Source organism: Amia ocellicauda, chromosome 21 (assembly GCF_036373705.1).
Source record: "Amia ocellicauda isolate fAmiCal2 chromosome 21, fAmiCal2.hap1, whole genome shotgun sequence".
Lineage (NCBI taxonomy): Eukaryota > Metazoa > Chordata > Actinopteri > Amiiformes > Amiidae > Amia > Amia ocellicauda.
The window spans coordinates 8728667-8754233 of record NC_089870.1 but is presented as its reverse complement, the minus strand read 5'-3'; the positions used below and the strand labels follow the sequence as shown (position 1 = coordinate 8754233).

General features: G+C 41.7%; 3 protein-coding genes across 6 annotated transcripts in view; 2 read left to right on the top strand and 1 right to left on the bottom strand.

Annotated features, from left to right (window-relative positions):
- Window positions 1-195: 195 nt before the first annotated feature.
- zfyve1 (zinc finger, FYVE domain containing 1) lies at window positions 196-9756 on the top strand. The gene is made up of 11 exons (XM_066694806.1): window positions 196-1936; window positions 2103-2607; window positions 2702-2916; window positions 3468-3574; window positions 4904-5012; window positions 5362-5459; window positions 5783-5900; window positions 6162-6332; window positions 6656-6836; window positions 7042-7158; window positions 7774-9756. Exons 1-11 carry the CDS (start codon window positions 1448-1450, stop codon window positions 8004-8006), a joined length of 2343 nt encoding a protein of 780 aa, XP_066550903.1. The 5' UTR covers window positions 196-1447; the 3' UTR covers window positions 8007-9756.
- Window positions 9757-9864: 108 nt separating this feature from the next.
- Window positions 9865-19696, bottom strand: wdr21 (WD repeat domain 21). The gene is made up of 14 exons (XM_066694807.1): window positions 19497-19696; window positions 17031-17145; window positions 15789-15877; window positions 15239-15396; window positions 14983-15065; window positions 14765-14867; window positions 14117-14260; window positions 13678-13727; window positions 13146-13225; window positions 11998-12090; window positions 11813-11910; window positions 10896-11072; window positions 10677-10791; window positions 9865-10520 (listed from the first exon to the last, which is right to left on the bottom strand). The coding sequence occupies exons 1-14, from the start codon at window positions 19639-19641 to the stop codon at window positions 10282-10284; spliced, it is 1689 nt and encodes a 562-aa protein (XP_066550904.1). The 5' UTR covers window positions 19642-19696; the 3' UTR covers window positions 9865-10281.
- Window positions 19697-20740: 1044 nt separating this feature from the next.
- dpf3 (double PHD fingers 3) overlaps window positions 20741-25567 on the top strand; it is a 66023-nt gene continuing 61196 nt past the window's right edge. The window contains exon 1 of one of the 4 annotated variants that reach the window (XM_066694328.1): window positions 20741-20873. In XM_066694328.1, coding sequence (XP_066550425.1) covers window positions 20842-20873 — 32 coding nt within the window. In that variant the 5' untranslated portion in view covers window positions 20741-20841. The remainder of the gene's footprint in view (window positions 20874-25567) is intronic. The other 3 variants (XM_066694329.1, XR_010805162.1, XM_066694327.1) reach the window with 3 other exon arrangements.

Here is a 25567-nt window from a genome sequence, read left to right as displayed (position 1 = left end):
TATTATGGTTTACCTTGGACGATTATAATGTTTCGAATAGTTCAAACTCTAATCAACTAAATATGACCTATTTAATTAAAATAATGATAATTAAAAAAAATCTGTCCACCGTTGGGTCTTTATTATAGTACGAAACACTACATTTCCCATAATGCAGAGGGAAGCAGAGCTCTCCTCCCTGACCTTTGACCTGCGACTGAAAATAACCGGATCAGCTGATCTGACCTGGCAACAACATTATGAGCTCTACCAGGGAGGGGGACACTTTAACGTAAAACAATGCCTTTTATATGTTTAAGCGCACTTTATTAAGGTTTTCATAAATTTGCTGTCTTTAACAGGTGTTAGGGTTTATTTATTGTTGTAGGAAAAAAGCCTCCATGAAACGGACCGGTAAAGGATTCCTGAGTCACTATCTAGTTATACAGGGCGACTGTGTTTTTGTTGTTGTGTAAACATCTACTTTCGTTTTTCTGTGTTTTTTAAAATGTATATACATGTATATATATAGTACCTAACTGTACTGATTCTCATCGTTTCTTTAATATTCAGCGATTTATCATAAAACGGTAAACCTTATTTATTTATGTTTACGTTTTAATACATGTATTTACAACAGAATAGTTTTTTTTTTAATGCTGGATAAATATATTTTTAATGTGTAACGTGTCGTCGTAATTACGCATTTCAGGTACATTATTTATGGTTATATCATAGATGTTAATCTTGTCTTTGGATGGTTGATGTTATTCAGAACTGGGCTGCCTTAAAATTGTGCAATTGGATTAGGACGGTGTTGTCTCAGCTGTCTGCTGGGTTTGGTTGTTTTTTTAAGCGTTTTTAGAGAACTGTAGTTTTCCAGTGCTATATAAAACCAAGACCTAGTTAGAAAATCATGCTTTTAAAAACTTAACTGTAATAAATTCAAGGGGGTGAAGGTATATTTTACAAATTGTAAACCTCTCAGTTCTGAATTTGGCAGTACAGAACTGGGCCGTTTAAAAATACTAAACACTGTGCCATCTTTTTATATTTATTTTCCCATCTGCTTCAATTTAGTTGTCTAATAATAAGTAAACATTAATTGATTTAATAAACTAAGATAAGCTATGCAAAGTTTTTTATTTTTTTTACAATAAAATAATGCCATGTTACCTTATTTAAGTAATTTCTCTTAAATTCAACTAGTAGGCCTACATATTTTCGTCACAAAAAGGGATGATGTCAGTTTAGTGTTATAGGAAACAAAAAGCAACAATAAAATTAAGTAAATATAGAAACTTAAAAGCAAAAAACACACGCACACTTGCAAAAGGATTAATTTTGAAAAATCATATCTTTGGATATGCAAAAGATTTAGTTGCTTGTGTATGTGATATAGGAAGAATATAGGTGTTGTAATAACTTTTTCAACGTAGGACTATTGCATAAGGATATATTAGCAACAATGAGTGCCCAAGGTCCGTCCTCGGAAAAGGGGGTAAACACTGCCCTGGTGTGCCAGGAGAGCTATGCGTGTGGGGGCTCTGAGGAGGCCCTGTTCGAGTGCGACGAGTGTGGCAGTTTGCAGTGCGTTCGCTGTGAGCAGGAGCTCCACCGCCAGGAACGCCTGAAAAACCACGAACGGATACGGATCGGTCCTGGGCACGTGCCCTTCTGCGACACCTGCAAAGGGGGCACGGGCAGCCCACGTAATGGGGGTCGGCAGAGGGCGGTGGTGCGTTGCCAGGGCTGCAAGACTAACCTGTGCCTGGATTGCCAAAAGAGAAGCCACAGTGGGGTGAACAAAAGGAAACACCCACTTACCCCTTACCCCCCGTGCCAGGCCCGAGAGACAGGTCTTGGGGTGGGGGTGGATGACACAGAGGTACAGAAGGCCAAGCTTCTTGAAAAAGTCTGCAGCTTCCTTCTGGTGGACGAGAACGAGGAGATACAGGTTTGTGTGTGTGTGTGTGTGGAGGTTGGGGAGATGGTTGTCAGACAGTTCAGTGTCCTGTTTGATTGATCTTTACTTTTCTTCTCTTTTCGTGGCCTGCCTTCGTTTTGAAAGGATGTTAAGAGATACTAGAGATTACTCAGCCATGTGGTCTCTCTCTCCTCAGGTGAAGGATGAAGATGAGTTTGTCAAGAAGCTGGACTGCAAACCAGATGAACTCCTGAAGGTGGTGTCCATCTTTGGCAACACTGGGGAAGGCAAGTCCCATACGCTAAATCACACCTTCTTCCTGGGCAGGGAGGTGTTCCAGACATCCCCTACCCAGGAGTCCTGTACTGTCGGAGTGTGGGCGGCACTGGACCCCGTACACAGCGTGGTGGTGATTGACACTGAAGGGCTGCTGGGAGCTAGTGCCAACCTGGGCCAGCGCACACGGCTGCTCTTGAAGGTCCTAGCTGTGTCCGACCTTGTCATCTATCGCACACACGCCGACCGTCTCCACGATGACCTCTTTAAGTTCCTTGGCGATGCCTCAGATGCCTACCTGAAGCACTTCACCAAGGAACTGAAGGCCACCACTGCCCGCTGTGGCCTGGATGTGCCCCTCTCCACCCTGGGGCCGGCTGTCATCATCTTCCATGAGACTGTCCACACCAAGCTGTTGGGATCAGGTCAGTGGGCTGGAGTGTCCATCAGCAATGTTTATTTATTTAGTTATGTAAGTCAAGATAACATAAACAGTTACTCCTTTCCTCTGCTCTTCAGACAAGCCGTCCGAGTCTGTGGAGCGGCTGCTACATGATCGCTTCAGGAAGCTGGGGCGTCTCCCAGAGGCGTTCAGCTCCATCCAATACCGTGGCACGCGCACCTACAACCCCCCCACTGACTTCAGCGGGCTCCTCCGCAATCTGGAGCATCAACTCAGCAACAACACCATGCGCTCTCCACGCTCCCCCCGCGTCATCTTCAAGGCTCTGCAGGTCTGGTGCGCCTGTACTCCTGTGTGTCTCGCTGGAGAACGTGTCTTTATAAGTCATTGGGTCCCTGGTCCTGGTGGCCGAATGTCCTGCTAGTTTTGTCCAAAAGTTACAACACTTTAAGAGTCAAATTAACAAAATTATGAGTTCAGTTAAGCTTTTGGTTAATTAACCGAGAGTGCACTTGATCTCTCTCTTCGTATCAATGGTTCTTGCCTATTTCTGTTCATTTTTCAATTATCATAACTAAACTAAACAAACTGCTAGTGACCCAAGCCATTGTCTACTCACTGACCAATGTGGGAGACTTTCAGGGGTGTATGTAAACACATTGATATCTCGGTTATTTTTCAATGAGGATATTTCCCACAGTAAGCATACCATGCTGCTAATAATGTGCTTCGTGAACATGTTCTATGACATGCTCACTGGTGTTCATTTGGGTCATAGCAACCTGCAGCAGTGTCATTAGCAGTAATGGAAATAATATTCCCACTGCACAGCTCTGTTTGTGTTGCTGAGTATCTGTGGCTTCAGCGGTGCTCTGTCCTCAGGCTCTGAGCGAGCGCTTCAGTGGGGAGATTCCTGACGAGCACCTGGCCCACAGTTCCTTCTTCCCCGACGAGTACTTCACCTGCTCCAGCCTCTGCCTCAGCTGCGGGTGAGTCCTCGGCACGCTGAGAGAAAAACATGATAAATACAGTGCCTATAGAAAGACTTCACCACTTCTTGCCTTATACCCTGGAATTAAAATAATAATAATAATACAACCCCAAGACTTTCAAGTGAAATAAATGTTCTAGAAATTTAAAAACAAAATGACAAAACAAAAAAGCAATCGACTTCAAAATCACACAGCAAGTTAAGTGGCCTCCACCTGCGTTCAATTGTAGTGATACACATGTTTTCAGGATAAAAATTGACCATGTTCAAGATGATTATTAATAAGTGGATGGTGTATGGCACTACCGAGACCCTGCCTAGAACAGGCCATTCCTCCAAAGTGGATGACCGAGCAAGAACGAGATCAGAGAGGCTACCAAGAGGCCGATAGCAATTTTGCAAAAGATATAGGCTTTTTTGTTCAAGACTGATCAAAGTGTGGATCTGACAACAATATTCCAAGCACTCCACAAACCTGGCCTGTATGATACTCAAGAAAACCCACCTTCAATCCCATTTGAAGTATACAAGAAAACACTCAGGAGATTCTGTAGCCATGTGGCAAAATGTTTTTGGCCTAAATAGGAAGCTTTATGTTTTGCATAACGTCACCCAAAGAACACCATCCCTACTGTGAACCATGGTGGGGCAGCATGATGTTATGGGGATGTTTCCCATTAGCAGGGACTGGGACACTTGTCAGGATAGAAGGGAAAATGAATGGCATGACTTGAAGATTTCTGTCCATCAACGCTGCCCAAGGACTGACAGAGCTTGAACAGTTTTGTAAAGAAGAATGGTCACATATTGCCAAATCTAGGTGTGCAGAGTTGGTAGAAACCTATCCTAACAGATTTACAACTGTAATTGCTGCAAAAGCTGCTTCCACCAAGCAATAACTCACGGTGGTGGAGTCTTATAATTCATTTTTTTATTTTTAATATAAGTTTTTTTTCTGCAATAAACACCTTTTACCCTTAACAGAGTGCAGTATGGTGTGTAGATAGGTGGAAAAAAAAAATAATTTAAATGCATGCAACTCTGAGACACTGACGCAACAGACAGTAGACTTTCTATAGGCACTGTATGGATATGTATAATATCGTTCATATGAACACATTTTAACTCTATGAAATTAAAGTAAGTCGAGTAAGGTGTGACCTGTGTGTTATGTTGACACTTATTTATATGTTGAAACTGGACCAAACATCCTGTAGTCTTCTAGTCTTCATTGACTATGATTGAGTGCTCTGGATTCGTGTGTTCATTTATATTGGATGTGATCATTTTCACTAAGAGACCCCTAGTGCTGGATCTTTCGTTTCAGATCTGGTTGTAAGAACAGCATGAATCACACGAGAGAGGGAGTGTGTCATGAAGCCAAGCATCGCTGCCGCTACTCAGTGCATTATGACAACAGAGTCTTCACCTGCAAGGTGAGTTGTGACAGGGTCTCATTGCTGCAAGGGTTTTATAAAGCTCATATTCTACATTTTGAATGGGTTAATACAGATTCTGAGACTGGAAACGAAAACCAATCATATGGTCAGCTGAAACGAAAAGAACAAGAATGGTAACACAGTAGGGGAGGGTACTTGGTCCATGCTAATGGCCAAGTTATTCTTCTCAGACCAGTATGAAGCCATTGTTTGAAAGATCATAATAAATGTGGTTCCATTACATGATCTGAAAGATTGTTGTCGGGAGGTTTGCACCATTATTTTCAGTGTTTCTGAAATGGCCTGACAGGTGTCCTGTACTGTGTGTCTGTCCTGTGTTGTGCAGGCCTGCTATGAAGCCGGGAAGGAGGTGATTGTCGTTCCCAAGACCTCTGCTTCCTCAGACTCCCCCTGGTTTGGCCTGGCCAGATATGCCTGGTCTGGGTGAGTGTCTGTCTGGCCTGATAGTGGGGGGTTGAGGAGGGAGGGGTGGACAGCGTGTCTAATGTGTTATTTGACAAATTGAAGTAAACCTTCACAGTTTGGCTTCCATTTCTGATCAGACCACCATCACATTCGAGATCAGTTTATAATAAAACAAATGAAATACAGATCAGAGAGTCAGGTTGAGGATAACTGTTTTCAATTATATGTGACCAGCAATGACTATTGAGAAAAGAAAATATAAAATTGTTATTGTTACCATGTAAGGTAGCATGACTCAAGTGTACTGAAGCATTCAGGAGCTGACCTAGCTGTGGTTTTAGGTACGTGATCGAGTGCCCCAACTGTGGGGTGATATACCGGAGCCGGCAGTACTGGTTTGGGAACCAGGATCCCGTGGACACTGTTGTTCGCACTGAAATTCAGCACATCTGGCCTGGGGTAGGAGAATTTTGCTATGTGTATCTTTCCTTTCAAGTGGTGCTTATCAGAGCATTACCATTTTAAAGCATCTTAAATACCAATTTACCTCTTTCTAGAGCATTATCTTTAGATCAGTAGATGTTTTACTTCATGAATACAAAACCAAACCCTTTGAGTTCACTATAGTGGCCAGACCTTTTCTTTAATGTACCAGCACCGCCCCCCCCCAGCCTCTGTCAGTGTGAGACCGGTACTCACAGAATCTCTTCTCCCTGTCAGTCTGACGGCTTCTTGAAGGACAACAACAATGCAGCTCAGAGGCTGCTGGATGGAGTGAACTTCATGGCTCAGTCTGTCTCTGAGCTCAGCGTCAAACCAGCCAAGGCCGTCACCTCCTGGCTCACAGACCAAATCGCCCCAGCCTACTGGAAGCCCAACTCCCTGATTCTCGTGAGTCCCTTTTGGAACAGATCTTCCACTGCCCTGTCCTGCACTCTTCTGTGTGTTCCCTCCATCTGTGCTTTGTCACTGCACTGAAATGTGTCAATCAGGGCATCCAGTCATTGCCTATCACTCCATGTGGAGTCCACGATTCAAGCCACAATACTAGATGTAGCAGAGTATGTCTGATGGGTTTTATGTGCTGATAAGACCTAACAAGATCCTGTTGCCCTTGATGATGGGGATGTTGTTCAAACCAACACAGCGATTCTGATTGGGCGGCCTTTGGGAGGTCAAACTGCTTAATAATTTATGTTTCTCTTGGTTGACAGAAATGTCACAAGTGCAGCATCACGTTCCAGGACAACGACACGAAGCACCACTGTCGGGCCTGTGGAGAGGGTTTCTGCGATTGCTGCTCCTCCAAATCCCGGCCGGTCCCCGAGCGAGGCTGGGGCCTGGCTCCCGTTCGTGTCTGCGACTCCTGCTTCGAACAGAGAGGCATCCGGCCAGGTGAGAAACTGGGGAGATGCATGCATTTTATTTAACCGGCTGAGCTAATGCCTGTGTGATGCTGTTAAGCTCATATCTGCTCTTGTGGATGTTTGTGTATTGGGATTGCGAGATATCTAAAGCATAACTGTCTCTCATGCATGTGACCACATTGTGGCCAGTCTGTTGTTAAGTCACAACTGTCTTTTTTTAATACTCCATACAGAGCTCTTGGAGTCTGAGCTGGAGGATGAGGAGGGGGGCACTCTGATCGCAAGGAAAATGGGGGAGGCCGTTCAGAACACACTGGGTGCTGTGGTCACTGCCATAGACTTCCCCTTGGGTAGGTGACTGCTCTGAATCGGTTCACTCGAGAGTGTAACCAAGTTATAGCTGCTATATTTTGTTTAAGGCTCGAAATGGGCACCACAAAATTAAGATGACTCAATAAAACTAGTAAACAATCTATTATTAGAAGCTAAATATAAAACGCTGCTGTAAGGGCATGTTTAAAATACAAAAACACTGCAGACTACCCATGGCAGAACTAAATAAAGCGAACAAAGCGAGTTTGGGGGGGAAAATAAATCTTTAATCATTTCCGTCAGACAAAGATGAAAGACTACACATTTAGCCCTAGTAGATGTGGAGGTTTGAAGCAGTAAAGAAATTGGTTACTGTAGTAAAATCCGAGTATGTATCCAGTTCTTAGTATAAAGATACAGATTTATCCAGCCATGCTGTTTTTCAAGCAAGGCCTGTACACACACTATGAACTGATACTGCCACCTGCCGGCCAAGAGGGGGTATTGTTGAATTAATGGTGAAAGTTGGAAATGCTAGAGGACGGAGATGTGTGACTGAAGTTTTCTGTATTTATGATAGTTTCTACTGCTTTGTTTTTATTAATTTGAAGCTGCATATCCATATCCACAATGTGTGTGTGTCTCTCTCTCAGGCCTGGTGAAGGATGCGGCGAGGCCTGCCTACTGGGTGCCTGACCAGGACATTCTGAGTTGTCATCACTGCCAGCGGGAGTTCACACCCAAGCTGTCCAAGCACCACTGCCGCGCCTGCGGGCAGGGGGTGTGTGCCGACTGCTCCCCCGAGCGCCGGGCTGTGCCTTCGCGGGGCTGGGACCACCCTGTGCGAGTCTGCATTAACTGTAACCAGAAACCTGGAGAGCTCTAGCAGGGCATCCGGGCAGCTTCCCCCACCTCCAACCGTTGGACTATAGAGTGAATCCCCTCCCCCCCGTCTTCATCCTTTAGCAGTAATGGTATAACCCAGTGTGCAGTGGGTACTCTGCACAGACATAAAATGTAACGGTTCACTGTTTTTAGCCTTTCAGCTTTGTAGCAAAAGTACTCCCACCCCCCCAAAAAAAATAGGATAGTGAATTGAAAGTTTATATATCTTCACTTCCCTGAATCTTTGCTGTTTTCCTTTGCAAACTTCATTTTTATGTGTATTTTTTCACTGCTGCATACTGAAAAAAACAAATATTCATTGCTCCATGAACTTCTCCAAAATGTTCCAAATCCCCCCCTCCAATCATATATTCTGAAGTCAATATTGAAGCAGAGATTGGCTTGAAAAGGGGGTTACATTACTGTTCTTGGGTGCTGTAATGCACAAGAAGATTAGACTATTACTGCAATTACAAAACTATTTTGGAGATTGTAATGTAGGATCATTGGAGTTCAATCATTGAGTTCTCCATCATTGCTAACTGTGAAAAAGTGATACTGCAATTACTTTGTGTGCTCCTGTGTATCTGGAGTGCTCCTGGAACAGTCTTCCCTTAACCTCACAGATAGCAGCCCCTTTCATATAAATTATATCTATATTTGACCTGTGAAATGACTGATATTTTGCTTATGAGCGGAGGCATATCAATTTCACTTTGAATTGTAAATGATGAAATATAGTGCAGGAAAAATGCAAAGAACCATAAGAGGCAGCTAGCAGTGTCCTCAAACCTTGACACTAATAGTGTATAATGAAAAAAGCTGTGTTCTTTGACAAACCAGTTCAAATTCTGACCAGTTGGACAAAACCCTGATAAATGAGTCCGTCTCGGTTGGCTCCCTAAGCTTTGAGCCATCTAGAAAGTATTTTATTTGAGAGGGAGGCTATCTTTGTACTGTAATAGCTGTGCATTCCTTTCCCATAGTTCAGTGCTGCTGCTGGCTAGTAGAGGGAACCATTTGGCTAAGCTGCCTTTACTGTAGGCCCATGTTCTAATTCCCATGTTGTTATAATCACCTTATCTGCATTACGCCGAGTAGTGATCACTTAAGTAAAAGCTAGATTTAGTCCTGTGAGGGATGGGCTGCTGCCTAAGGAACCATGCAATATAATTTATGATCATGTATTTCGGTGGGATTCACTGAAAACAAGGCAGTCAGTGAAACGTAAAGTGTACAAACAGCATCCTGTGTTTTTGAAGTTTTGTACTGTCAAGTCATATGACCATTTCTGTATCAACCGTTCAAAACAGAAGCCCCGTGGCAGCAATAACACTATGAAAACTGCCCTCACCTTAAAGATCCCTGGAAAGTGAGTGGCAGGACATCAGTGAGAATACACTGATTTAAACGCCTGCTGTTCCACTGAAGTTCATACGTTTGTAAGACTTAAAAATATAAATGTTGCCAGTCCTGTTCCAATCTCATGACATAACAGCTGTATCAATGCATACAGTTAGTGCAAAAAACAGGAGTTTTAATTCTGAAATGAAGAATTCTGCTTTCGTGAACATGCTGGTGATGTGGACATTGTTTTGTAGAGACACTGTAAATGAAGACAAGCTGGAAATCAGACAAAACTAGAGGCACACAGACTAGTGAAGTGAAGGGAATATCCACAAAGCATTGAACACTATCATATGTCTTCTGTATTATGTATGCTCATATAATAAACTTAAGATCATTTGAAAGTGGGTGTGTTTACTTACAAGAAGGCAATATATCTTGAGGCAGTTATTTATTTGCAAGAGTTTTTAAAAACTTCTAAAATGCTACTGTAACCACACAAGCAAAAAAAATAGGATTTCTCACAACTGATATTTTATTTTACATTTGAATGTTTACAAAAATTGCACGTTACCTTTTAAATAGAAAACAAAAAAATGGTTGAAACGTTTACCAATCGAAAGGTTATCCATAATCCCTCGTTCAAATTGCACTTTCTGAGGTTATTGAAAACGTGCTTGCTAAAAAAAATAAAAAATAAAACACAAAAACAGGTTCTCTTCAGGACAGTGCAAACTAGGGAGGTTTACATTTCCCAGCAAGTGGACTGCAGGACTCCCAAATACGCTACAGTGTTTTTCCATCTGTTCAGTCACCTGTTCAAAATAAGAGGCCAAACCTGTCCTTGAAAGGAGATCAAGCCAGTTAACATCCTGCTATTACAAAAGACAAACCACACTCACTCACACCCCGTCTTGGTTTTGCCGTTTCTAATCTCTTTTGCTTTCGGCAGAGAGAGACCCATCCTGGTAGTCTGAGTTGTAGGGGAAGTAGTAGAGGTCCTGGCACACGGCCATGAGCAGACCGGGGAGTCCCCTGCGGCCCCCGAGCTGAGAGGAGAACACCACGCTGGGGATCGAGTCCTTCCCTGCGGGGTGAGGAGAGGGGATCGTCCTGAGCAGACGCCCGTCGCCGAGACTCCACATCCGGGTATAGCAGTCCTGCCCCACTGTGGGAAAAACAACCCATGTAAAAGCAGCTTCACAGAGCCTCCCTTCATATTCGTATTATTTTAAGTATTTTTTTTTAGACATTGACTGATAGAGGAAGTATGGTGGCCCTGAAGTCTAAAACACAAAAACCAATGCAATTCTATATCACTCACCGGCCAGCAGCAGTCCCTCTGGCTCGTTGACGTGCAGTGGCAGGTAGGCGTGTTCGTTGTGATGGCCTTCATACTGCTGAACTGCCTTAGACATCCTCAGATCCCATAGTTTGATCTGGCAAAGTCAAAATCCCAATCAGCGCAATCCGCAAAAAGCAAACGGACCGCACACTTATTCCGTATTGCATCGCCGCGGGGGAGTTTCCGCACTCGCCTCACCTTTCCCAGCATGTCGGCCGCCAAGAGGTAGTTCTCGTCGTGCAGGATGCGGACGGACGTGATGGCGGACTCCTGGTAGAAGCGAGAGCCCTTCCAGCCGTTCCCCCGCCGGGCGCGCTGCCGTAGGTCGATGCTGAAGATCTCCCCGGAACGACAGCCGTTGTACAGCACCGGCGCCTGGAGAGAGCAGGGAGAACCTCGGGGGGGTGATTAAAACACCTTCACTTTGTTTCAGTGTTTCCCATATCCAGACAACTTCTGGAGCCAATTAAGTCTGACATACCGTCACAAACACAGGCCTGGTCCCCACAACATAATTCAATCGCAATTCAGTCAGGATGCTTGGGAGCATTTAGAGACCTAAAACCAGCTGTGCTACAAAAGTCAGTCAAACTTGTGGACAAGATGCTAAAGCAAACTCTGGGGAGTCTATTAATGCCAGACTTTCTGACCTAATGTATATGCACAGCTTTCAAAAGTACCTAAACACAGATTGAAGAACCCAAATTATTATTACAAATACTATTGTGTGTTAATGTATGCTTTGTGTATTGTCTCTGTAGTTTCCCATGCTGATAACACACAAGTTCTGTCAGAGGGAGTGGCTTTACTGCTGCCTTAAGACCTGTTTGTCTAATTGTCAGTATTTTCCCATTACTAATCTTTGCTGTTTCTATCCAGAATACAAAACCCAGCCCTGTATTATGATGCCATGTTTCCTATACAATGCGATGCAGACTGAAACAGAGTGAGTCAGCCTTCTTTGCTTGCTTGAATACCAATACAAATTTTTAAGCCTTGTGTTGTGGGTGTGCAACACTTTAAGAAGGCAGCCAAATTGTTAATGCATAAAAACATGAAAATCCCCCCCCCCCACTCAAGGTCAAATACGAATAATTGGCATCAGCGCCACTCACCCGCAAGGCGAACTGCTGTGCCAGCACATCGCTGCTGATGCCATACGTCTGTCTGCGGCCCGTCACTGCGTCCGTCACGATGACACGCCGCGATAAACCTGCAACGCCACAGCGGCGGTCAGACAGGCGGCTCCCAGGTCACGGGAAGTCAATGGGCAGCGCTGTGCCCTACAGAGCCAACTCACCTGTGCTGAAGTTCTTATCTGCCTGGGGGTTCAGGCACCAGGCGCAGGACCAGGCGGTGGAGATTTTAAAGCTGCACAACATCCCCGGCTGGTCTAAACAAAGAGCAAATGCGAGAGACGGGGATAAGGAGTGAGTCATGTAATGAAGGAAAGGGAAAAACAAACACACAAAAAAAAACAGCACAGTAGAGTTGGTTGTATTTTGATTTGTATCGCCCCCTGAGGCGGTATAAGTCAGCAGACACAAATCCCTGATGATCCTGTGGTATGGATTACAGGAATCAACCTACTGCAGAACACACCACTGAGAGCAACAAAACAAGACAATATCCTCAGGTAAGCAATTAGAAAAGTTCTTGACTGAAATGAACACAGACAACAATGTTTTGCCCCGTCCTCAAGTGCCCACAATGACAATTCCACACCCATTCCCTCACTTGACCATTAAGAGGTAAATCTCCAGGCTATCTGACCAACCGACTGAATTAACATTGATCGTCACTGCGGAGGGGGAAGGGAACACTCTATTGATGAAATGAGCCACAAGACTGATTGCTCTGCCATTTTGAGTAATTTAGGACTCAACCGTGGCATCAATCGAGTGCAACGAGTCCAAAAAAGCAGGACACTCCCAAAATCGGAATACCCTTGGATTCTGCTGATACAAATGCCAAGCAAGCAGAGAGGGGGGGGGGGGGGCGGTAGTAGAGTACCAGAATTACATGTTTATTAGAATACAAGAGAGAATAACTGAATTACATATAGGAAGAAATTAAATGTTTGAATAGAAGGTAACCACATTGAACATGAACTGCACATCAAAAGCAGCTTTGCAATTATAATTAAAATTAATAGAAGAACTAGTGAAGTTGACAAAATAAATGAATTATTATTTTGTAGCACCTAGCTATTTAGAATTCTGATTCCATATATTGTGATTGAAGACATATTTACAAGAGGATTATGGGTAAATCTTACAGTATTTACCATTCCTAGTGTACAAATATAAAATAAGCTCTACATGGTGATTGTGGAACAGCCAGGAAAATTACAGTAGGCTTGTTTTTCAGAAATCTTTGAATAAGAGGGATGTGGCCTGCAAAACAAACAAAACAAGTGATGTAATAGTGAATGCAAGTCGCTCTTACCTGGGTTTGAATTGCTAAATAAGGACGCTGGTAGCAGGCTGACACAGCCAGGGGTTTGTGCAATACCTACAAGGCAAAGTCTGGAAAATGCAATCAAGAATAAACAACCTTTTTCCACTATTAATATATGGAAAGCCGACATATTTCATGATACAACACAGAATACATTTACTTAAGTGTATTCTGCAGGACTGCTGTGTCAAGATCATTCGTTTTTCTACTTTATCACTATGCTACATGTTTCTCTAAAAACCTAAATCTAAAATCCATATTCAAACCTGTCACTGCTTCCTACTTCCTATATCTACCCAATACAAAGCCACTATCAATAGACTGGTAATTAACACTCCACGTTTTCGTTTATCCTGGTCTTTGCTTTCACCGTTCTTCGATGTAATTTAAGCTTCAAACACTACCCCACCGTTGTGCTCTCTGCAGTCCCTGCAAGCTAAACTATAATAGTTATAAAGTGAAGTTCATGGGCTGCACTGTCCCCTGTGTAGGACATTAATCCATTAAAGCTGAAGGATACAGGACATGGGAGTCAGAGTGGGTGACAGATGCCCAGCAAATGGAATTCACCTGAAACACAGAAAAAAAAACACAATCAAAGTCTCATTTCATTGGCCGAGGACAGCAAGCGGCAGTCATCTTAAATCACCATGAACCATTTCCCTAGAGGCTTGGAATCACACTGAAGTATGGTTAAAGTGCTCTTGTACTCTGACAGTACCACTTCTGAATATATAAGATATGTATTCACTGTTTATCCGCAGTGTAACTCAAACTGTAGACAGCAGAAAATTATGCACAGGGAAACCAAGGTCAACATTTTTCTTTGACCCCAGAAAAAGAAGTTTAGATGTCGTGCTGTAGGCCTTGTTTTTTTCAAAATACTTTTTTAGTTTTTATACACACACACGCCCACTGTGTACAGTCAGAATGTGAGCTGGCTGTGTCTGCTGCCGTACCTTGCGGTTGGTGAAGTAGAGGTTGTCGCACATCTCCACGGACAGAGACCCTTCACTGCAGCCTCTGAAGTTCATGATGCCGTACTTGCAGCCCCCGTGCTCCACGTCGTTCACGGTGAAGACGCGCTCGCAGGCCGAGTCCGCCTGGGGAACAGCAGCAGAACAAGCCACGTCATACCTGCGAGTCTCAGTCTCAAAACTGTACAGACACCCAATTAACCAGGGAATATAATTCAGCACTGCAGCACTGCTATTGCCATATTCACTGAATTCATCTCTATAACACCTAACTGATGAGACAAAATCAAACAAAATGTGCATGAATCTCATTAAGCTCATCTCCTCACATCTAAATGATGTCTGCTGAATCTTCATATCCATCATTTAATTGTATAAATAGATGGTGGGTTTCTTGTGTCACAAGATAATTTGACCTTAATAAAAATGACTTTCAACTATAAGACGAGAAAATGTCTATTCAACATTTCAACATGGGTCCACCACATATGTGATCACAAAGACAGGACAACCAGTCTGTAAGACGACCTACTTCATTTCCCAAAAAGCCTTTTATTAATCAATATCAGAACAACCTGCTAATTCGAGTATGCTAGCGGCTTCCACACTTAATATATGTTTGTAACTCACCACAATGAGCTTGAAGTTGTCAGTATTGGGACTGCTGGAGTCTGAACTCTGTACCTCTAACTTGTGCCGTTTCATACTGCTCACCTTCAGCTCGTGGATCAACCTGGAAACACACAGATACTTTGAGTCTCCAGCAATTGCTTTCAATCCAGATATGACACGGAATCACTGAACACTCGACTCTGCAAGTTAATTATAGAGACAATTATTTCACCTACCTGCAGTAAGAGCTCTCTCGCATAAGACCTAAGTGTCTTTTCTGGAACAGTAACGTTGAGTTCAGACCTACTCTGGGCGACTTCTAGAAAGAGAGAAATAAAAATGAAATAAGATAAGTTGGCAATGTACAGAATTTATTTTATAATGACAGCTTTTATGTGAATACAGTACAAATGTTCCTCACTGGAGACACACATGGGTGTATTTCTCAAGAGGACAGTTGGGTGTGAACCTGTTGCCCCACTATGAGCTCACCTTCCTGGGTTTCTCATCCTCCTCGAGCAGCCGGACCCGCCGGCCTTCCTGCTCCTTCTTCTGCAGACCTTCCCTGGTCAGGGGGTTGCAGTTGTTGTGTCCGGGCAAGAGGCGGAAATAGCGGTTCTTCTCAGGGTCAAAGTAGAAGCCTGGCAAATCTGGATGAAAAGGGAAAAGCAATGAAAATAAAGGCCTCTAGGTTTTGCATTTTAAGGGGTCAACAGGTAAACCATGTGCCTTTGCTGTGGATCAAAATACGATTAGTCAAACTATTGTGTAATTAATCAGATCTTGCTTGAGTAAGGAACGTTGTCTACAGTTCCAGAAGAAAGCTCAGAAACATGGTGTCTATCAGGGCTGTACTCAGGAACAAACCTCCCCCACTCCCATACCTCTGAAATCATGTAAACCGAGCTGATGGAGAACAATGGGGGAGGTTTATTTTCTATTCATTTTAGTGTGTGTGGGTTGCTTAAAACTCCATGTCAGAAAGGGCTTAGAAATCTGTAGGCTTATAACATAACACAAAAACCACAAAGCAGCAGCTGACCTGGGGCGGGCGAGCTGGAAGCCAAGCTTCTTGGGTCTGCTGGAGAGGACGGGACATTGTGAGATGTTCCCGGAGAACTGTTCTCATACCTTTAGAGAGGAGAGAGAAGCAAGGAAAGTCAAACATGGCCAATGGTCTTAAAAGTGATTAACTAATTTAAAAAAAGTATCAATGATTCAAATAACTCTTCTTGAATACATCTAAGTATCTGGAGATAGACCAATCAGCTCAGAGTAGGTTATATTTAAGTAACAGCAACAATTAATCCTCCACATGTGATGAACACTTTTAATTTAATTATCTTTCAACTGGTTGATGTAGCCCTATATTATATATATATATATATATATATATATATAAAAAAGTCTAGCCTAACTTGACAAAAATGCAATTTAGTAGAAATTGGTATTTCTTAGCAGTGTATCAATATACTCATAGAAAACACATCTTTAATACACAAAACGATAAATGTGATTCCATGGTATAATAAAAGGTTGTGTCCCCCAAAACAAACAACACAAAGCATCAATGATGCAGAAATAAGCAAATTAATTAATATTTCTTCCATCCAAACAGGTTATTTTCACCATTTCCAGCTTTGCCCCTAATTATTGCAGACATCAAAAAGAGCCCTAGATTAAGCAGCAGGCATTCATCCAAATGAATTATACAGCACTAATAATGTTGATTATGAACAGCAACAGCTGCTTCGAGATGCAGTTATCATACAGAAACTGGTTTACTTGCTGGCAGGTTTAATGAGAGTTTTCTTAAAAACACAAAGAGGTATCATGGTTTGGTTATCTGCAGTTCACACCTGTGGTTTACTGCAGTTTATGACTAAACTATTGTAGGTCTAACTACAAATAACAAATGAGCATCACAGTTGTGTGGCACAATGTCCAGATTAATAGCTGCGATCAGTCCTACTCACAGTGCTACAGAATATGATTGATTTTCTCCGGGATCAAGAGAGGAAAGTAAGAAAATAAAATAATGGAAAGAAACGGGGTAAAATAAAACACTACTGCTCCATGCTGACTTCTGTTTTTCGTTTTACATTAAGTGTCGTTTTATTGACTGCATTTTCAACTGCCATGAGATCTGCAAAGAAAGGACTTTGATCTAAACACCAGACTTGTTTCTCTGCTGTTGTTTGTTGCCTTGGAGTTAATGACTTCAGGTTCCCTCTCACTGTGCTACAATGTATGACTGGCAGAGGCTTGTGTTGTGGAGAGATACCTTTGTTCGTGAGATCTGTGGCTTGAATAGTCCCTTTGCCACCCCGGATGATGATGATGATGATGATGTCGTCGGCCATCACTCCCTCGGTCCCTCCAGGTCCCTTTCATCATCCCTACAGTCATGTGACAAAGGATAGGACAAGTCTATCAATTCAGCCGATTCAGTGGCCAGGACATTTCTATCGATCCACAGAGGAGGAAAGATACTGTCCATTCTGGCAAGCTAATTACACTGTTTCTAACCAAAAACAAATAATTTCCATTGCATATTATTTGTATTTTATTTTACAATTATGTTTTATATTACCACTATTATACACTCACCTAAAGGATTATTAGGAACACCATACTAATACTGTATTTGACCCCCTTTCGCCTTCAGAACTGCCTTAATTCTACGTGGCATTGATTCAACAAGGTGCTGAAAGCATTCTTTAGAAATGTTGGCCCATATTGATAGGATAGCATCTTGCAGTTGATGGAGATTTGTGGGATGCACATCCAGGGCACGAAGCTCCCGTTCCATCACATCCCAAAGATGCTCTATTGGGTTGAGATCTGGTGACTGTGGGGGCCAGTTTAGTACAGTGAACTCACTGTCATGTTCAAGAAACCAATTTGAAATGATTCGACCTTTGTGACATGGTGCATTATCCTGCTGGAAGTAGCCATCAGAGGATGGGAACATGGTGGTCATAAAGGGATGGACATGGTCAGAAACAATGCTCAGGTAGGCTGTGGCATTTAAACGATGCCCAATTGGCACTAAGGGGCCTAAAGTGTGCCAAGAAAACATCCCCCACAACATTACACCACCACCACCAGCCTGCACAGTGGTAACAAGGCATGATGGATCCATGTTCTCATTCTGTTTACGCCAAATTCTGACTCTACCATCTGAATGTCTCAACAGAAATCGAGACTCATCAGACCAGGCAACATTTTTCCAGTCTTCAACTGTCCAATTTTGGTGAGCTTGTGCAAATTGTAGCCTCTTTTTCCTATTTGTAGTGGAGATGAGTGGTACCCGGTGGGGTCTTCTGCTGTTGTAGCCCATCCGCCTCAAGGTTGTACGTGTTGTGGCTTCACAAATGCTTTGCTGCATACCTCGGTTGTAACGAGTGCTTATTTCAGTCAAAGTTGCTCTTCTATCAGCTTGAATCAGTCGGCCCATTCTCCTCTGACCTCTAGCATCAACAAGGCATTTTCGCCCACAGGACTGCCGCATACTGGATGTTTTTCCCTTTTCACACCATTCTTTGTAAACCCTAGAAATGGTTGTGCGTGAAAATCCCAGTAACTGAGCAGATTGTGAAATACTCAGACCAGCCCGTCTGGCACCAACAACCATGCCACGCTCAAAATTGCTTAAATCACCTTTCTTTCCCATTCAGACATTCAGTTTGGAGTTCAGGAGATTGTCTTGACCAGGACCACACCCCTAAATGCATTGAAGCAACTGCCATGTGATTGGTTGGTTAGATAATTGCATTAATGAGAAATTGAACAGGTGTTCCTAATAATCCTTTAGGTGAGTGTATAAGCATGGTTCTACTCTATATTTAAAGGAGGTCTGCCCATGCATTGCACATTTCTACAGACAAAATGCTTCAGAAACATAGGTTCCCATACAGCTAGGGGAAATTAAAACACAAAACCAAAAAACGATTTAATGAAATTACGCATTTTCTATTAAAGTGATACAAACAAACAACTTCATTGTTTTAACAGAGCATAATATTATGATATTATGACCATGACCAAACGTGGAACCACATAGGCCCATTTCATTGCAAACTTTTAATGATTGCATTCTGCTGGTAAGTACTGCGATTTTAATAATGCAATGTCTATTTTTTAGACTAAGCAATTTTCAGAACCAATAATAGAATGATTAATCGATAACCATTAACGCCATGTATCCCAATGTATAACCCCACACGATTGATGCATTCTAATATTGCTACAGATCTATGAAATCACTCCAAAAAGTCAAATATGCAACATGATAAGCTACTGGCACTGCTAGTGCTAGGGGTCAACAACAGATACAGCGTTAATGTCATGTTCTGCAATTTGGTGAACAGACGTTTCACAAGTGATTAAGTTTAAATACCACAGAGCCAGCGACTACACTGCTATTAGCCAAGAGCATGCAGCACATCTTGATATGCTGAATGTAGTATTTTTATTAATTACAGGGCATCCATACACAATTATGTGCCAATTAAAAGAAAAGCTCCAAAAATCAAGCACGCAAAGCTCAGATCTCCAAACAACAACAGAAGTGCCTGACAAAGAACAACACATAGACATAGAACAAAAGCAAGCTGAGGGTAAACAGACTAGTAAAGTACTTTATTTAAATCTACACAACGACTCATTATATGGACAAAAATAATGCATGGTATTTTTGCATTAGTTATTAGTTTATCATTATAAGTATGAATTGAGTCAGTCGTACCTAGATGTACAAAGTATTTGTTAGGTAGTTGCAATTCGGGTACTGCTCCAATCATGTAAAACCCGCCTAAAAATGGATCTAAACAGACTCGATCGCATAACTCCGCGTCAAAGTGAACACAAGCACCGAATAAAGCAAATCCCATTGATCGATAGTGTCATTTATCAATCACATTAAACAAATATTAGCAACACGGCACCCATGTCTGTTCCGGCTTTACCTGCTCCAACGCTGCACCCACGTGATCCCGGCCAGCCCCGCCCCTCTCTGCTCATTGGTCCATCTCCGACTCCGAGCTCTATCCGGCCGCGACGCGATTGGCCTAGGCTGGTATCAATTACAGTGGCGGCTTTATACTTACTGTGCTTATAATAAATATAATAATAATAAAACACGTTGTAGTTGTACTTCTCTTCGGAGGGCCGGAGTTCACATGCGTTGCTCTAGTAAGTTAAACCATTCCAGGTCGAAATGAAAGAGCACTGTAAAAGAAAGAAAGAAAGAAAGAAAGAAAGAAAGAAAGAAAGAAAGAAAGAAAGAAAGAAAGAAAGAAAGAAAGAGAAAGAAAGAAAGAAAGAAAGAAAGAAGGAAACAAACAATACAAATAAGCAAACGAGTAATTCAATAAACAAATAAGACGGCAGCCAAGAGTGGAGCAGCAACTATAGCTGACACCCCAGACCAAATGTTTCATCATTTGTGTGTTTGTTTGTGTAGCCTATATCGATCTATCTATACATACACACACACATACGCATAGTATTATTAGTACCACGCTATTACAATACAGCTACTCATACGTACATGCACAGCCTACATTTGGCTCAGGGGTGTGGGATGCACGTATGTGTTGGGAAATCGGAAGCATACAGGATTTTAATTTGACTTATTTGTTCACGCAAATGCCTCCACAAATAAAAGCCCATGTCTATAGCTGTAGATATAGCAACGTATGCATTGTGGCTCTAATTTGGAAAGAGGAGAAAAGTGAGAGGATCTCTTGGGACTCGTAGAGACAAACAGACCCTCCCCCACACAGATATGAAGGAAAGTGGCTTATAGAGTGCGTCTGTTATCACTAAATGTGGGCGATAAGAGCCAACCGCACAGGGAAATGAGGCCGCTGTCCCTTTAAGAGCTTTAGGCACCGAGTCGTCCTAATGTACAAAAGGGAGCAACCCGTTCAGATGGGTTTGACAGGTTTCCCGGGTGGCCCCGCCCCGTCTCCGAGTCCTCCGCTTCCCATTGGCCAGTGAGCCGGACGCCTCGGCGCCGATTGGCTGTTTTTTCCGTAGGGTTCCCTCAGAACTGTGAGACCCAGAATATTGGGTTACAGTGGAGCAAAATGGCGACTGTCATTCAGAATCCACTCAAAGCGTAAGTAATTCTCACAATTTAATACAATTATAATGTGCCAACTTTCCAGTTTCCACTTTTTACGAGCCTGCAAAGAAAGGGAGCCTAAAAGTCGACTCGCAAGCTAATGCCGCTCGTTACGGCGTTTGTATTTGTTTGGCTGGAATCTTATGCATTTTGACAAATCAGAATTGAAATAGTTTTTTTTAGAAATATGACTAATCCGCGATACACGGGCAAGTGAGTGTGTATCACGTCAAGTTGGCTTTTGCATAGTGCATGTCGTCTAGAAATTGTAGAAAATAAATAAATACCACTGTAATTACATGGATATTGTGTTTTCCCCCCAGGTTTTTAAAACACTGCAAAAAACTACATTTTAACTGTACTCTATTTTGCGTCCACTACTGGGTCCATGCACGCTTTCTTCGCAGGATTAATTTATTTCCGAAGCGCTACTCTCGCCAAATTGAGCGCATTACTTCGGGGAACTTGACGAATAAGGTTTTTATGTCCGTGCAAACAGGCGTTTTCTCAAATATTGACTGCGCTGCATTCGTGTGCGTGAGGGACAATCCACCAAAAACTACAAAAAGTTGATCAACTAGGTTATCATTGAAGCGTCTGACACGCTTGATTGAATAGGCTGTCTTTTCAAACCCTGCTGGTAATCCAGTTTCATGCAAGTCGGCGAATGTTGCCGTCATAAATTCAGAGAGGTTTACGGATTATGGAAAGTTAACATATTAGTAGCCACTTCTTTACGCATGCAAAGCGAAAGCCATCAGACTTTACCATTGCATTAGGTTGATGCATGCACGTACTTTACTGTTTTTGCTCAATGCATGCACGTACTTGAACATTGCCTTTGCATGCACATGCTTTACCATTGCATTTGGTCAATGCGTGCAATAACTGTATGTTTCTAATCATGCTGACTGAGAAAGCAGGGAGGTGCGAAATGTTACTGTTAGGGCGGTGGAAGAGAGTGGAAAGATTAGATTGTCAAATCTACTGTTGGCATTTATTGTGTACAGAATGACATCAAGCCAACGAATACAGGGTTTCAATGGTCATTTTACACGGGATCAAATACCAAATTATTAATTAAAAGAACGACTTATGTAATGCCATACATAACATTATAGTTGCTATTTCATATTTTCAATTGAAATAAATGGCTTAATTTATTCCAGGAAGGTTCAATTGGGAGACTTCTAATAGTCTTTAATAGTCACCTGCACCTGTACAGTGGGTAGTTTCAAATGAAGACTATGCAAAACTAAGTTGTTTTGAATGTCAAACAGATTTCCCTGTGGTATCATTCTGTGTATATGTCATTGCATTGTTGCATTACGTTCTTTGCAAGTGATTGTAACAATTGCAATGCAAAAGTTAATATATATTTCTTAGTTTGTATAGCCTACATCTGTTATGTATATATCCATCTTCACCTCCCACAGCTTTATTAATCACTTAGTGAAAAACTGTATTAATGACCAGTTTGGAAAGAGAAGTTGGCATTCATTAAGTCTGAACAACGGGACGATGTCTGCGTAAGTGGGTGTGTTACAAGATTAAATGGCCTCTTCAGATTTTTTCAGCATTGCTTTTCCTGAGGTGGCTGTAAGTTGTATGGCCCTATTTCAGTTCCAGAGAGACTAGTTGCAAGTAAAAGTCCATTACCATCTCGCATGCATTCTAGGCCCTTTGGCAGTATTGTAGCAAGCTTGTGGCCTGCAGGGCTTGGTTTAGTCCCTGCCCTGGACTGCATTGTGTCCCACTTCAAAATATAGTTGGAAAAGTCAGTTTAATTATTTTAATGTTTTCTTACATGTGTTTCAGTTCTCAACAAGTTTTTAGTTTATTTTGGTTCATAAAAGCAAACCCCAAACTAGGGTTGATAAGGAAGTCACTAGCCTAAACACCGAATTATAGGTTTTGGGACAGTAGCATACAGTTTCATAACCATGTTGAGTTAAAGCTCTATAACTGTAACTGTTATGAAACCCAAACAGAACGTGTGGCTTCTATGGTTTAGTGACAGCCTATCCCTTTAAAAAGAATGACACGTAGTATTACTACAACTATAGTGATGTACATTTAGGTTCAATACAAATTACCACAAGTAATGCTTTATTATTAATATATTATATATTAATAATAATATGAATGCAGATGACTTGTCTCTATTATTAGAATACTATAGCAGTATACAGGTATGAGGGGAATCGCTTCATGCCCCACTGAAGTGCATCTCCCCCTGAGGTGGTGTGTGGCAGCCATTTTGCACCAGCTTTGCTTTACATTGTAGATGAAGTGGAGAAGTGAGGAATTACATAACCAATTAAAAGAGAAGAAATGAACATAGACCAGATTGTGACAGCCAGGCCTATAGGTCAGTGTCCTCCTGCACTGGTTTGGAAATTCTGCTCAGAAACTGCAACACCACGAATCTAGCGAATCTAGTTTTCATCAGGTGCATCAAGTCCATGTGTTTAGCAGGGCAGGTCCTTATGTAATGGGCTCATTTTGTTCATGGGTCTGCGGTGATGGTGCTCAAGGGCCAGTGTTTTGATGGTTGTTGTGGTGGTGATGGGTTTGAAACTCATTAGTACTGTGTGCTTGAAAGTGTATCATCGGAAATCTGGGGTTTGATGAGATTCATGGTAGTGTTGTTGGCAAAAGACGTATTGCACTTTCTCCTATATAGCAATAGCAACTCTTAGTAGATGCATATTGACGCTGAGAATAAGTATAATGCATAATTTAAATAAATAGGGTGAAAAATCTATGTGGGTGTCTCACCAAAACTTTGCATTCTGTAAACATGTAAACGATGTATAAAAAATAAATGTCTATTCTGATCATTCTGAGTGTTTGTTTGTCAGTATTTATGACTTAATAATGTCAAGGTCTTCGTTCCTGAGTAGTTAAATACGGGCTATAGTATCCTTCCACTGAGTCAAAGTGTTTTTCTTTTTAGCAGATTGAAGTTTAAACTAGGTTGGAAGGTTGAAGTTTAACATTTAATCTCTCTGTGTTGCTGAAAAAATGTCTGTGATATATAATTTTCAAGTTTGAAGAGAACATGAAATGGTAATAAAGTTCTCTCCTCAACCCTCCAGTCACAGAGAGGTCTGTGCAGCCTTGGGTCACACATGCTTTTGATTCTTTCAGTCTCAGATCTTTAGCATCATCAACTTTCTTTCCTTTCCGTTTTTAAAACCATTATATAAAAGCACATACATTTGAGACGCTCACACACATTAATTAAACTGTAGAAACTGTAGAAGTGACTATTTACTGATGTAACCTATAGCCAAAAGTCAACACATCAATCAGTGGCCAACAAAATGAGATACACTGAAATGTAAGTCTAGCAAACATAATGATCGTAATTAAAAAAAAATCTGTTTTGCTCAGTGCAATATAGAGATTGCAGCATACGTATGTTATTAGTTAGTCAGTGTTTGCAGTTCTGAACTTTATGTAGATTAACCTTATATTTTCATGTTGCAGGGATGCACTTTTATTACTGTTTCCACTTCTCAATCTCCTCTTTCTTCCACTTCACTACAACAGTTGATCCAGTTTTTATTATGTGTAGGTATAGGAAGAGGTACAAATACATATGCCCAAGAACAATCATAAAAACATGTATGGCTATGGGGTGCTTAATATCCTTCCCTTTATGGGACATTTAGTTTTGTGCACAGCATGCTGTGGATTCATGAAGTTCTGTTTTTAAACAACAAAACATGATAAACATCTGTCTGTAGGTTTATCCTGTAAGTCCTGTGTGTCACACTAATGTAGTATTATGTGCTATTATTTAAGCTCTAAGTATTTTATGTGGAAGGTTCTTGATTGTCAAGTGCATTCTTACACAGGTGAAACCCAAGACCGATGAGTTATGCTGAACCAGTTGATTGTATTATGTCAGAGCATTGTCTGTCAGCATGTCTCATCCTATCTCTTTCATTATATTGCTTAAATGGAGCCAAGCAAAGCATAGAAAAGGTATTCTTGTGACAAGTCTAAGAAAATTCATGCTTGGCAGGAGAAAGGAATAGAGACCTTTCCCCTACAAAATCTAATTAACATTTATTAAGAATAATACTTATAGGAGAACTTCTCACCTCAGGTCAATTTAAGTGTCTGCTGAATGATATTGATGCTGGGCTACTTGTTTGACCTATAAACACACATCTTTTACATTATCCAGTGCATTGTATTTGGGGATACTAGACTGGCATACCTGTAAAACTCTGTACAAGTGAAAAGGCGTGCATAAACACCATATTACATTTTCATGAAATTGTCTAAAGAAAATAAAAAAAGAGATATAACTAAAAGTATTTAATATCTTTGGCATATTGTATTTGTGGAGATGGTGACACATTTGTAGTGGTGGGATCACAGAAGAGTCGAATCCCATTAGGAAGATCTCCTACTGTTAAACTGAGTCACATCAGTGACCTTTCGAAAACATTGCCCAATTGAGAAATGGCATTCAGAAAATAACAGTGGTTAGAACACCTACACTGACGCTTCTCAGAAAACTAACAAGGCTGGAATTCATACATCTGTGCCATCTTGAAATATATAGGAATGGTAGACGGTTTTAGGATTTGATCAAAATGTGATGCAAGAAATGTCTTTGTCACTAAGGTTTCTCTTCATCTGTGCTATCAGTTTGTGTTTGTATTCCA

Bases quoted from the DNA above. Each gene is read 5' to 3' on its own strand.
- zfyve1 (XM_066694806.1), top strand. From the start codon at position 1,448: ATGAGTGCCCAAGGTCCGTCCTCGGAAAAGGGGGTAAACACTGCCCTG. The intron at 5,901-6,161 runs GTAGGAGAATTT...TCTCCCTGTCAG, and splicing joins TTCAGCACATCTGGCCTGGG to TCTGACGGCTTCTTGAAGGA. The intron at 6,837-7,041 runs GTGAGAAACTGG...TACTCCATACAG, and splicing joins ACAGAGAGGCATCCGGCCAG to AGCTCTTGGAGTCTGAGCTG.
- wdr21 (XM_066694807.1), bottom strand. From the start codon at position 19,641: ATGGGATTTGCTTTATTCGGTGCTTGTGTTCACTTTGACGCGGAGTTA. The intron at 15,878-17,030 runs GTATCTCTCCAC...TCCTCTCTAAAG, and splicing joins CACAGATCTCACGAACAAAG to GTATGAGAACAGTTCTCCGG. The intron at 15,066-15,238 runs GTGAGCTCATAG...CTCTCTTTCTAG, and splicing joins AGGATGAGAAACCCAGGAAG to AAGTCGCCCAGAGTAGGTCT.